This window comes from Gymnogyps californianus, chromosome 2 (genome assembly GCF_018139145.2).
Source record: "Gymnogyps californianus isolate 813 chromosome 2, ASM1813914v2, whole genome shotgun sequence".
NCBI lineage: Eukaryota > Metazoa > Chordata > Aves > Accipitriformes > Cathartidae > Gymnogyps > Gymnogyps californianus.
Genome location: NC_059472.1, coordinates 19,658,197 through 19,672,259, shown reverse-complemented (window position 1 = coordinate 19,672,259; position 14,063 = coordinate 19,658,197). Strand labels below are relative to the sequence as shown.

The window sequence follows — 14,063 nt, the reverse complement described above, 5'->3', positions numbered from 1 at the left end:
TTATAAACATTGCGTGTCTGAATTTTGGAATCCTATCACGTAAACTCTGTGCAACAGTGCTGTCACATATCTGTAGAAGATACAAATTCTGCAGGAAACTCTATTAGTTGAAAGATTATGAAGCTAAGATTGTTATAATTAAATAAACCTACATTTTGAGCTTGACTTTTTAATTCTTTCTGAAAGCTTTCATTTAAAGAACAAATACTAGCCTTTTCTTTTCAAATGATAAGTTGTTGCCTGTTTGGACTGGTATGCTATTTTCATATATAGATTTGAACTGTTTGATTTTTAGAACTGTTCTTAGTAAGTTTTTTCGGTCTCACTTCTGTGATTGACTGTAAGCAGATGAACTTAACTGACTGTGTAAGTGCTCTGGTCTGTAGCTTGGTTTGTGAATCCTCAGGTAGCTGAACTTTCTTGTAGAAAAAAATGAACTATTTTGTAGTCCGAGTTCAATGTCTTAAGTACCTAATGCCTGTTTCTACTCATCACTCTTGTTGATAAGAAATGGCACTTATTAATAAGAAATGAATATATTAAATGCTTTCCATGAGCTGTTCCATATATACCTAGACTATTAAATTTTGTATATTTTTCACTATCTATGATATAAAAATAGTAACTTGAGGTTTCAAGCATCATTTTAAAAGAAAACATTTTTCTTAATTGTGCATCACGTGAAGTTACAGGGGGGAAAGTAAGACTTTTTTTGTGCTGTAAAGAAACCGAAGCAAAGAACTGTATACTCTGTGTCATTTTGTCACTGTTTTTTTTATATTCCTCAGCTATGCAAAGGCAGCCTTCTGCTTAGAGGAGCTTATGATGACTAATCCACACAACCACTTATATTGTCAGCAATATGCTGAAGTAGGTATTTTCAGAAAAATCAATTATGTTTGAATACATATTCTGTTTTTATGTTACTGAAGTGGTGAAAATGGAATAAAAATGGTTTCTTTAATTTTTCCCTAGGAGATTTAAGAGAGTACACAGAGAATGTTAACTTCTCATAGAACTTAACATGTTAAGAAAACTGTGTTTTCTTACTCAGTGTGACTAGGCTAAATATAAGAGTAAGGGCAGGAAATACTGAAGGTAAAAATTTGTTTTAAATGAGCTATTCTTGTTGAAGTGTTTATGCAATTTTCAAATTAAGTGCATGAGAAGTTAAACTTTTCCATAACAATGCTGCCTAGGAGGTTATGATATATTGCCTGTTATTGTGGAGCCAGATCTTGGAATCCACATAGGAAATTTTGCCTGAAAGAGCACTGGGAAGAGAGAGGGCCCTTAGAAGTTTTAGCTCGAGTTTTTTAGCCGTTTGCACTCCTTTTTCAGATGTATATTATTTTTTTCCTAAATTATACTAGGAATTATAGTTAACTGCTTAGACAGGATTTAATTTGCTTTGTTAATATTGGTAAAATTGGGTTAACATTAAAACTTGAAGTTCTAAATAGCTTTCTGGTAGAAAGACTGTGAAGCATATCTTCTAGTATTTATCCCTCTCTTTGTTGATCTAATAACAGGCAAAATGACTAGAAAAACAATGGAGTAATCTTCTAAACTTCGTGCACTATTTTGCAGTTGAGTAGATAATGGAAGGCATTATATTGTTTTGTGTACTGGTGTAATGCATGCTGAAGGAATATAGAGTTAGTATGGATTTATAGTATTCAGAGTCTAGCTTTAGATTTAAAGCTTGTGTTACTTTTCATAAGAGACTATCCCAAGGTTGTAAGTATGTATAGGTGCAAAATGATCACTTTTTATTCTTGTAGCAATAAATTAATTAAATTAATGCTGGCTTTTTCCCTCCTATAGTTAAATATTTTAAAATTTATATATTGAAAAGAGCTTGGATTTCTCCCAAGCCAGTATTTGGCCTTTGGTAGGACTCACCTGATTTGAAATATCATGTGAAACAAACCTGAAGTGAAGTTTCATAGTATCTTTGCTTCAAGAGTGAATGCCTGAGGTATGGATGACGTGCAAGTTTCAGGAGCTTATAATTTTTACAGGTTAAATACACTCAAGGTGGGCTTGAAAACCTTGAGCTATCAAGAAAGTATTTTGCACAAGCACTGAAGCTTAACAACAGAAATATGAGAGCTTTGTTTGGACTTTACATGGTAAGCACGATTATATATTTTCCATGTTATCATTTTGAATGTGTTTTTATGCATGTTTGTTATTCTTTACCATTTGCTGGGGGTTTTTTTCTGTTGGTTTAACTTAATAGCTCAGATTATTAACACTGGTTTTAAATACTGACTATGGACAATTTTGTGCCAGTAAGTACTCCTTACTTAAAGTGCTCTTAACCTTTAAGTCTTGCCCGTGTTTTCCAAAGAATTATAATTATTGGCACATGAAGGTAACTTCGTGAAAAAGGATTTAAAGTCATACTCCTTTCCTACAGGATGGTGAACTGCTGAAGAGTACCAACACAGTATGATGGCCGCTTTCCTTCCGTTCTCTCTCTTTTTTTTTTTTTTTACCAGCCTGGTTTTTTTTTTTTCTTTGTTTTTTCTCACTCCAACTTCTAAATACAGCTTTCTACTTTAAATTTCAAAACGAGTCTTTAGCTTGCACAGCATTGTCGGCTTGAGTGTGGCTATGACTACAGTAACTACGGGTAGGATGTACTGGCACCAGTTCTTCAGTTTCTCCAAAGATACTGAGGCCTCTGTTGAAGATCTTCCTTTAGATCTTAGATCTTAAATCTTTTAAAAGATCTTTTTAGGGACAAAACCAGAAAGGTTCCATATATATATATTTTTTTTTTTTTAAATCTAGGCCACCCTTTTGTCTCTTGGGAGGGGGGCAGTTTACAGAGACACATCAGGCAGATAACTTTGAGGCTTCCTATAAATACCAGGCAATAGGAGCTTCCTTTCAAGGACTTGTTAGGCATCACCTTTAAGACTCAAAGAGATTTAGACATAATCTTCTTAGCCCATCTGCAGAGATTCTTGGGTTGGTGATTGTATGTTCAAGAAGGAGAAAAGACTGGCTCCTTGCTGTTCCTTACATCATTTAGCTTTTTAGGAGTAAGTTTTGTAGCAAATCTGTTTATTGGCCTAAACTGATTTTTAAGGTGTGTATACATATAGACTTCTGCATTGATTCTAGAACAGGCCTGGGGGTTTATTATGGCCAATCTTGGCTTGTCCTCTGTCAGATCTTATGTCCTGCCTGTTATTTTCAGTCTGTAAGGTAGATTTAGAGCCTGTTATCTATGATGATTTGGCTGGCAACCTTGAGATAATATGACCCAGGCGTTTGAGAAACTTTTTGTTTTGGCGGTGCCTAAAAGTCATACACATAAACACTGATTTGTATAATGCAAGTGCAGTACTGCAAAAAATGCACGTATGCTCTGTTTCAGTTCTTCAGTTTTGCTCGGCTGGCTGCTGTCACATTTCACCAGGTGGTTTTTGCAAGCATAACTTGCCATCACTGCTTCTGTATCTACCCTTTGGCTCCTAGTTTCTTTGTAATGCTGTTTCCAGGCTTTAGGATCTGATTTTGCTGTGGCTGCTGCTTTTGTACTTGACAGACATGCCCAGTGTTTGTAGTCCCCCGAAAGAATGTCCATAACCCTGGTAAATTCCCCACAAAGGCTTTCAGCCATATCTGCTGAGGAAACTGGTCAGTACTTCATCGAATTCAGGAAACCAGAGGGAATTATGCCTCATCTTAGGATCCTGACCTTGTACTAGATCACAAATTCAATTCATGTGGGCATGGCTTCAGAGAATGCGTTCCTGAGTTTGTGGAGGCTGCTTCTTTGACAATCCCACTCCTTTCCCATTTCTGGAGGTAGTTTCAGGGAAATAGCTGTAAGGGAACGTTCTTTGAGTTTGAAATGTAGTATTCATGTAGACATTTGCTTCCATGCTCCTTTTTAAAATCTTCTCTGAAGGTTCTTCATTGATGGGTGAGAGTAGGGTTCTGTAGTTCTTTGCATTCAAGTACTTTTACACTCAGAAAGATGTTCTGGGAGGGAGTAGCAATGATTCCTTGCAAAGTGGCTTTATTTATATAAGTGGAAAAGTCTCTGAGATGAGTTCGGTTCTTAAATAATCTTTTTTATTTTTTCAGGTGAAGATGGGCATAGTTTATGTATAGAGTCTTACTTGCTTTTAAAATGTGTTTTCTGATGCCACAGGGAAAAATGTCATGTTTTTAATGGCAGTTTGGACACACAAGTGATGTATTTTATATCGTTTCTGGTAACAAATTGAATGGGGAAAACTAATTTATAACTCTCACTTTAGGAAAAGCAAATTGGATTAGCTGATCATGTCCAGGTTTGGTTCCTAACTTGGTACACAGCTGAACTGAAGTCTATTTTAGCTTTAATTAGAACAAACAATTGTTTAAAAAGTTTAGCTAACTCTTATTTGGATGCTGTTTACCACTAACTGTTTTTATTTTTTCTCTTTTTCCGCTATCACTGTGTGTGGGGCTCTGAATGCAAAGGTGCTGAATGCTCTCAGTTTATTTCATGCACATATATTTTATAGTTACACTGGTTTTATTTTTGTATTCCTAGTCTGCCAGCCATATTGCTTCCAATCCAAAAGCAAGTGCAAAAATGAAAAAAGATAATATGAAATATGCCAGCTGGGCAGCTAACCAAATAAACAGAGCATACCAGGTTAGTACATCACTGTTTTATGATACTCTTGACATGCTCTGTAGTCCTTTTCTGCACTTTTATCAACTGCTGTTCAAGAGGTTAGATACGACGTGTAAATCAGCATAATTTGCTTGGATTTTTTGCGTTCTATTTCTGTTTGATTTACTGGAAGCCTTAATTAACATAAGGTTGATATTTTACAGTTGTTAATTAGTAGTATTTACTTATTAGCTTTAAACAGAATTTTTTCTACTAACATTAACTGAATGTACACTAGTGTAATGTTGACCTCCAAGACTCAGTTCTACAGCTAAGTATTTTAATAAAACTTGATATGTCTTAATTCTTAGAGTGACTTGGTCATCTACTTCTATTTTACTAGAAAACAAATGAAAATTCTAGAATTTTATTTTCCTTCAGTTTATTCTGACCTTTCAAAATCATATTTAATGGTGTTCCTAATAATTACCTTAGTAATTGTGACTGAAGTTGGTTTTGTGTAGTTTTATAGAAAAATGCCCGTTGAATTGTGAAAATATAGACTTTGTAGGCCACAATCAAAGCTTACTGAAGTCATTAGGAGTCTTTTCAGCTGTTTGAAAAGTTATGCATAAATATCTATGTTTGCTTTTGTATTATAAGCCCCTATATTTTTTCTGTAACTATGAATAAAAACAGGTTTTAGCTCATAGGTTCTGCTGTCCATGCGTCCCAAACATAGTATGTCTATTTGACTCCGTTACAGCTATTCTTAATGATCTGCCAATCAAAGTTGATGCATAAGTAATCCTGAACATCAACATCGTACTGTCCAGTTCTCCCCAGAACTTTTTCTGAGCAAAAATGTTGGTATTAAATGCAAAGACTTTATATACATGTAACGCTCTTTTCTCTCTGTAATATTTCAGTATCAGAACCCAATATTTAATTTTTCTCTTGCTGCTACTGTTTCACAGTTAATACTACCAAACGGCCTTTTGACCAGCTCCATCTATTATGGAATTAAATCAGGATTTTTTTTTATGGCCAACGCAGTTTTCTTAATACACCGTATGTCGATTCATTGCCAAGAGTGCAGCTTCTTGTGGCTGACATGTTTTTGATATATTACAACTTTGAACTATGTTCCATTTCCCCTGATTGGCCCTGTAGCTTCTGACTGTACTTTACAGTGAAGAATATTGTATCCCTGAGGACATAATTAAGCATTTTATACTTGTGCGCCTAAAGTTTATTTTTCTGTTTTGCTCTTTAAATGACTCCCTGCTTTTCATTAATAAACCATTTACCTGCTCATGACAGTAAGGTGTGTATGAATTGCCAACTTTGTCTGATGTCCCATAAATAAGCAGGACTTCTTTTGACCGCAGTATGTCTGACATTCCTGTAAGCACAACATTGATGGAAAACTCAAGTATTGCAGGATTTAAAAAAAAAAAAAAAAAAACACAACCCAAAAAAACCCCCAAAAGCTCTTGAAGAACAGGATACATAGTGGATTCACCACTGATAGAACAAAACAGATTTTAAAAGATGTGTGAATTTTGAGCGAAAACTATTATTCCATGCTTTACATCTTAATAAAATGAACTGCTTAGATTAGAGTGGTTTTAAACATGTTTTAAGTGATTATTACAGCTGAAGTTTCCAGTTCAAAGCACCAGTAGAGACCTGTTAGCGCTTTTGGGAAACAGCCCCTTTCAGGGTGCATCAGGGTGGAAATGTAAAACCAGTGTTGGCTGTGGAATGGTGGTATACCAAGATTAAGACCTAGAAATAGGCATCTCGTGGTTCTAAATATAATGAAAGTTTAATTATGACAGTTTGTAGTTACTTGACTCACAGCCAGATAAGCATGCCTTTTTTTTCTTTTTTTTTTTTTCTCTCTCCACATGGCTTTCTGTTAACATCACCATATCTCTAACAAAATATGACTTCTATTGGGAGTGGTGGCGGTGTTGGGGGGGGTTCTGGGTGTGTGTGGGGTTTTGGTTTTTGTTTGTTTGTTTGTTTTTACTGGACAGTGCAATTCCAGTGCATTCTGTGAAGCTCTTTTGGATCCTACATTAAGCATTTTTGGTTGATGCTTACCAGAACAGATCACGTTAACACAACTAATATATATTTAAAACACATGTCATAACTTCTTTGTGACTTCATACTTTTGTGATACATTGCATACTTCAGCTGCTCTTTTTAGCTGTTTGGGACATAAAGTGACAAACACCATATCTGACTGGAATCATAGGGGTAATTTAGCTATACAGAAAATGTAAGTGCTCAAGCTAGGATTTGGCAAGCAAAGGGCGTAAACAGCCCCTTCCTCTTCACAGAAGTACCACAAGAAGCTCTCGTGGCTACAGCTGGACAGGACTGCCCCAGCCCAACCCTACTGCGCTTGTTACTTGACTGCAGAAGGGTTTGGCCACTCCAGTGTGTATGTCAGAGACTTACAACATCCAACTGCTACAGCAAATGGTGTTTGGTGATGTAGTAGGTGGCAGTTTCCCCTATGAGTCAGTATTGATTTGTTGCTCCCTTAACGTTTTGAGCGGTTGGAAATGGTCATCTTTTGGACCTAAGGATGAAACCTTGGTTGCTTGTGCCAGTGGAAGTCCTTACAGCCTTCCTCCATTAGTGGAGGGTTGTCTAGCCAGGTTTTAAGCTAGATACTTACATTATCTCTAGAAATCCTCCCCACTTTTCTTGCATTATCCAAAGCACTTTGTAAAGTGTAATAAGAGCCTTAAGAGCTTGTTGAGTTTGGCATTGACTTGTTTTATTAGTTGGACCTTCTTATACTGTTAAATACAATTTTTCTGGTAGTCATGTTCTAGAGAATAAGATGCATTTGGAATCCTGACTTGGGTGCCTAGACAAATTGTATGAATTTGTGACTTTAAAATATGAAGTTATTAATTCAAAAAGTTACTTTCGAGCAATTGTCTTGCAGTGAGATCTTCCCTCGTTTTCAGTCTGGATTTGAATTGGATTCATTCATCTGAATGAACTTGAATTACCAGCAGTTTGCTCAGTAATTTGGAAAATTGCCTTTATTTTTTCAAATTCAGCACTGGCTATAGTTGCATTTTTTTATTTTATATGCAATTTACTTGAAATATTTTCACTGGTCCCCTTCTTTCAATTTATTCTCTCATTCAAGCAGTTTGCTTTGGCACTTGATTTTTGCTTTTCCTGTGCATTCCTGTATGAAATCAGAGCAGCTTTTTAGTTTATTGTCATTTAAAGAAAACAGTCTTTGGGTGTAAAAAGAAAACTTTACTTTCACTAATGTTGGTCACACTGTGCAGCAGTTTCTTTACAGGAAAACATGGTGATAAAGAATAGTTGAATTAAGTAATTTTCTGAAAAGCACAGATATTTGACACTTCATCTGGTTAATATACTTATTTTGATGTTAAATATGTAACCCTCCATGCTGATTAGTACTTCTCATCTGTGCCTAATCTAGGAGAAATGTAAACTTTTCCAGGAAGACAGGAAGGTTTTGTAGCTAGGGCTGCTGTATGGAGCTGGAATTCCTGGCTGCTAACACATGCTCTGAAGAAAAAGGTCATTATTCTCTAGGCCACTTAAATTTAATTGACTGGGTGATAAAAAAACAAATAAAATTTAATTTTAATCTTTTATTTCAGATGTTAGAGAAGTACTTGTTATTAAAAGAATTATTTTAAGTTTATTATTGTTATAAGCTTAGTTTTGCCTTAGCACTGGGAAACTGGATTATTCTCTCTGTGCAGACCCTGTGAAGAACGTGTATCTGTTCTGACTGAGAATATGAGTCACAGTTACTTTAACATCGAAACCAAATATGGCTACCTAGTGCTCTTCAATTAGGTAATTGGTTTAGCATGTCCTCTGGCAGAAGCGTTTCAGCATAGGCAGGCAAGTTTGATTAATGCTCAGAAAAATCTTTAAGGCGATCCTACTCGTAGTAATTTTCCAGATACATGCTTCTTGGGTACATTGCTAAATTCTTCTGTGTTAGCAATCCACATGTTATTTATGGTTGGAGAGAGGTGATTTTGTTACAAACCATTTGGGAAACAGAAAATTAAATCATGATTTTAAGAAATGGATTCCGGCTCAATCAGTCAAATTGCTGTGTAATGGCAGAATAGACAAAATAATTGTTCGTCAGGGCAAATTTGAAGTGATTACATTTCCAAGTATACTTCTGTTTGTTATGACGCAGAGTTTGGTTTTATTTGTTCAGCTTAAAGTACATGTCAGTATCATGAAAGCAACCACTCTTGAAATTAGCAAGTAACATTTTTTAAACTAATGTCTTATGTCAGTTTTGCTTTCAATGTCCCTGAAAAGAAGTAAAATAAGTAAAATTCTTCTTATTTTGAAGCTTTCCATTGCGTGCTTTCTGTGTGTCTTGCCGAGCATGCTTTTTGACCACAGTATATTCAGGCTTCTGTGCTTTTTATTGAAATCTCTGAATGCTTTGAATTCGAAACAGTTTTTCAGTTGAGGATTTTGAGTTCTGCTTTCTCATTTGCTTGTTTTTATGAAAGGACTTGGACTCCCCAGGTATCTGCTTGGGATTATTCTTGTTTAGTGTGAACAAAAAGAGGATATTGTATTAAGCGAAAGTTACTTCTCTCACCTGGGAGGTTTAAGAAATCTTTGATTTTCCTCTGAAGTTGACTATTGCAGGTCACTATGGAAACTGCACAACCTGAAGAATGGGTTTATACATACTACTAGAGTCAAAACATGGCATATCAGTTCATCATCTGGAAATACGAAATACGAAGATATGGTGTTTTCAGTATGTCTCTTAACTATTAAGTGTTGTCACAATAACAACATTTCATTCTCCTAACTATTTAGTTTGAAATAGCTTTTCATTTACTGTGCCAAAACTATTTTTTTTAAGAACTCAGTACTGATTGGGAATCCCAATGTTAGATTGTAGCATAGGGGTCAAAAGCAGGTTAACAGGTCCTGCAGCTTGTGGCTGGTGTGATATTACCTGGGTTTGATGACTTAATCTTTCTTAACAGGTCATGAAGAGTTTGCTAAATTAAGTTAATTACAAGAGAGAAGGGACACATTATAAATCAAGGACTAACTATGTGAGACACCAGTGGTATTTGAAATAAAAAACATTAAATTGAAAATTTATTGAGTGTTTAGATGTTAACATTTAGGTAGAGAATAGGCTATTTTACTAGCAGCAAGTTATAGTTACTGCTTCTGTAATTTCTTTACCACCCCTCCCAACCCGAAATGCAAAACTTTTTAATGCAGGTGTATTAAAAATGGTTGAGAGTTTCATTTGACTGAAGACCAACCTAGTCAATAAATCCACGGTGTTAGATATGGCTGATGAGTGATGGGAATTGTCAGTACAGTTAGAAAAACCCTTTTGAGGTCAGCGTGGGGTGATCGACATTTCCTACCCTTCTACCCCTTTCTTTTCCAAACTTGGCTGCATGTGTCTTAGGGCATCTAAAGCCATAAATAGTATTTATTAAGCTGTATCTTTCTTTGTTACCAAGACAGACTTTATTTCAAATGCTCTCTGAAATTGCTGTTGTAATAGTAGGTTAAAATCAAATACAAGGTCATTACTCACAGTTACTTTGAACCATAAAATACAATTATATGATGACTGGATTATTTTATAGTAGATTTTAGTAAGTAGAACTTTCTCTGTCTCACTATAACAAAAATAGAAAACAGATTAGCTTCAATAACAGGTCCAAGTCTTGCTACTATTTAAATTATGAATGTAATCTAATTTGGATCACATTAAAAAATCGTCTGAAATAAAACTTATGTTAAAGTTTACGGAGCAAACAAAACAGCAGGAATATCTCTATTTAGATAAATGTTTAAATTTCAAAGTGGAATATTTATTAGTGCTGAATATCCAGATTCATGGGTGATATGAGTGAAATTAAGGAGTTCTGTTGTATTTTTCATTACTTACTAGAGGAAGGGCGATATAGCTTGTGTTCTAGTAAAAATGCTGAGTTTTAGTGAAACAATAAAGAGGCTGTGCTTTTAAGTCTGTAGTAGAGTTAATTTTTGGTACTTGATGTTTAGAACTGTTATTTGCACAGGATCTATGCGCAGAATTTCTGATATATGACAAATAACAATCCTTTTTTGTTGTTGTTTAGTTTGCAGGTCGCAGTAAGAAAGAAACTAAATACTCTTTGAAGGCAGTGGAAGACATGTTGGAGACCCTGCAAATCACTCAATCTTAGGTTGGCACAGGGATCCAATATTAAATTTTCCAATTCCATGATCAACCTGTAATGACCTATGGGTTATGTTATTTTAGTGCTGTTAAAAGTTAATTTTGTATTGATTAACATGCTATCTAAAATAATGTTTTATGAAAAGTAAAATGCCTATTTATTGCTGCTGAGAAATGTCATGAATACCCACTGAAATGAATAACTGATCCACATAGACAACATAACGAAATGACATGTGCTGCACATCAGTCTTTTCAGATTTTTGTATCTACAGTACCTGCTTTTAAGCCATAATTTGTAGAAATAAACTTGTTAAATGATTAAAAAAAATTACAGTGATTTATTGGACTCGCAAATGGAAATTATGAATTTATATATGTAGATGAATAACATATGTTAGAAATTTTAATCTTATTTGCATATTTAAGAGTAAAAGCATGCTACAGATGTACACTTTCTCGTAAATGTTTACCATACAGCAAGGAGTGATTATGAATACACTTTATTAGAGAAAAAAGTTGACGTTAGTGGTTTTATTAGTGAGTTGATATCCAGTACTGTAGCAATGGAGAAAACTTATTTGTGTACTTTGCTTCAGAGGTGCTCTTGTACTGGCTTAAGGCCAAAGACATTCTTCTGTGTGGCTTTGTGGGCAAATGCTTCCATGTCCATGGAGTTCTCCAATCAGTATATGCATGTGCACTTCTTTTATTCCTTCTGTGTGTCCTTTGTTGTACATGTGTTCCACATCATGAATTTCAAAACCATCTGAATGCAGGGCTGCATGCTGGTCTGTACTAATTTTGTACCTACGGTATGGGTACCCCTTCACTGTGGTGTAAGCTATGGTATATTAGCTTCCCCACAGTAACCAAGTGTTACTGCGCTGTATGGATGAGATAGCTTGTTCAACTGCCTTGTAGTTACTGGAGGATAAAAGTGTTTTTACACCATTAGGATGAAGGATCTAGCACACTGTAAATCTATATTGTATTTGTCTTTAAGTGCTTGTTTATTTACTCAGATAATTAGTCAAACACCCTAATTCATGCATTTTGCAGTTCTGATCATTGTGGGTGTTGTTCAGATGGCAATTCAGTTGCACAGCTATCATTCCGTTTATTATGGCTTCAGTAAGATTGCATAACAGCAGCAACATACCCTTGACAAATTCTAATAAAAATATTGCCATGTCATTTTCATGACTGTTACCACCATCCAAGCTGATTTGAGTTTCAGAGTTTATACTGCCTGCTCTATATAGATGGGTAGGTTAAAGGCTGTGTATTAAAATGTCCATTTTATGATCCTGGACTTGGTGTAATAAAACAAAGCTGAGCTCCTGCTTAAAAAGAAAGCAGCAACAAAAACTTCCCCTGTGAGTTCAAAGCCTAAAAATGTGTATAACTGAACTGGTTGTTGCATGAGACTGTGCCTTTAAGAAACGTGCAAGATCTCATTCCCATTATCCATGAAGTAAGTTGGAATATGGTAGTGTGACAGGATGGGTGCTGTGCCCTGAGAATGAATTGTATGTGGAATCTTAAATTAACTTAATTCAGTACTGTTGAAATACAAAACTGCAAATACTGCATAGTATTATATTAAAACACCCAATTCTAACTTGGGGAAATAGCGCAGACCCTTTTATAATAGTAATTCACAAACTGGCCTCCGAATAGTATTTGCAGATAGATTATGTATGTTTCAGGTGGAAAACCAAGAAAATATCATAGGCAAACCTCTGTATTTCTGTTCAGATTTATAGTCTTTTACTGTATGAGTGTGCCATCTAGAGTTTTAAACCCTCATTAGTCTTTTTTTATTTTACCTACAACTCAGATAACTTGGTTGCATTCTAAAATTAAAAGTGGTGGGAAGCTGTACTGTAGACTAAAATTACTTAGCGGTGCATAACATTTTACCTCCAAGCTATTAAAAAAACAGCAGTGCAGTGTTCTTGTGCAGCAGGCATCTATGCTGCTGGAAAGCATCATATATAATGTTTTATTCAGAGGCAACTTTTAACATAACAGTGTCAAACATGAGCATATATTATATCAGTTTCTCTGTAAGGAAGTTTGTTCTGTTTCTTGTTTTCAGTGATTTGATGACAAATTTCATCTCATTTGGCTGCTTAGAACCTTCTAGTTTTCACTACTGCTTAGCATCTTTTTGAAATTACTATTTAACACTGATTTGTGCTTGTATTTTGGCATAATTCCCACATAGTAGAGCTAACAAATTGACCTAGCAGATATTTCTGACAAATTTGTATTTACTTCGAAGATAAAATAAATTACTCCTATGAAAATGCATGGGCAGTCTTTGATAGAACTATTGAATTGCAGCAATGGAAATTCAGGGGTTTTTCCGTATTCAAATGAAAAAAGAAAATTTAAAAATCCTGTGTCTGCAGAGGAAGTAACTATGAAATGCCCTGCACTGTCAGCAAGCAAAAGGTACAGAAGAGAAGCTGTGATATAATGTGATCTTTATAAAAGTAATTTTCCAGTTCTAGTAAATGATTTTGTAATATGTCACTGATGCTGTCTTGCATTAAAGAATAGATTTTCAAAGAATGGGTTACTTAGTTAACAAATGAACTTGATTATGTTCTGCATTGTGCTCTGACAGTGACAAATGCTACACAAAAATATTATTACCAAGCATGCACTCTCCTCTTTCCAAAATAAAAGGCTATGTTTTCATATTGTTTCAGTCAACAGCCAAAACTTGAGACCTTTGCAATGCCAAACTGTATGGCGATGACTTGTGTCTTTGTTTTTTGCAGCCATACTTTGATAAGAGGCTTGACAGGGAGAGCTTAGTGTTATCTGTTGACGTAAAGGTCATTGAAGAGCCAGCAAAACCTCTGATTCTGCCTTTGTAATACAAGTGACCAGTGACTTCTTAAAAACCTTTTGTCCAAATGTTATACAATTCATATTCTGTAGCTGCAAAAAACACATCTTGTTTAGAACATATCACTAAATCTCTTCAGTTCAGTGCCCAAAATATCTTGCAGTTGCTATTGGAAACTCTGTTATTAGTCAACGGAGGACTTCCTCTTGGCAGCGCTGTATTTGTGATGGCATCCGTGTTTGCTAGTCACTGCATTTACAGTGGAACTTGTATTTCAGCCAGCTTTAGAAGGGAGGGGAAAAGGA

General features: G+C 35.3%; 1 protein-coding gene across 2 annotated transcripts in view; it reads left to right on the top strand.

Moving 5' to 3' along the window:
* EMC2 (ER membrane protein complex subunit 2) overlaps positions 1–13,402 on the top strand; it is a 47,521-nt gene extending 34,119 nt beyond the window's left edge. For both annotated transcript variants that reach the window (XM_050891956.1, XM_050891957.1), the window contains exons 8-11: positions 789–870; positions 2,025–2,135; positions 4,565–4,669; positions 10,813–13,402. In XM_050891956.1, the coding sequence (XP_050747913.1) occupies positions 789–870; positions 2,025–2,135; positions 4,565–4,669; positions 10,813–10,899 (385 nt within the window). In that variant the 3' untranslated portion in view covers positions 10,900–13,402. The remainder of the gene's footprint in view (positions 1–788; positions 871–2,024; positions 2,136–4,564; positions 4,670–10,812) is intronic.
* Positions 13,403–14,063: the final 661 nt, after the last annotated feature.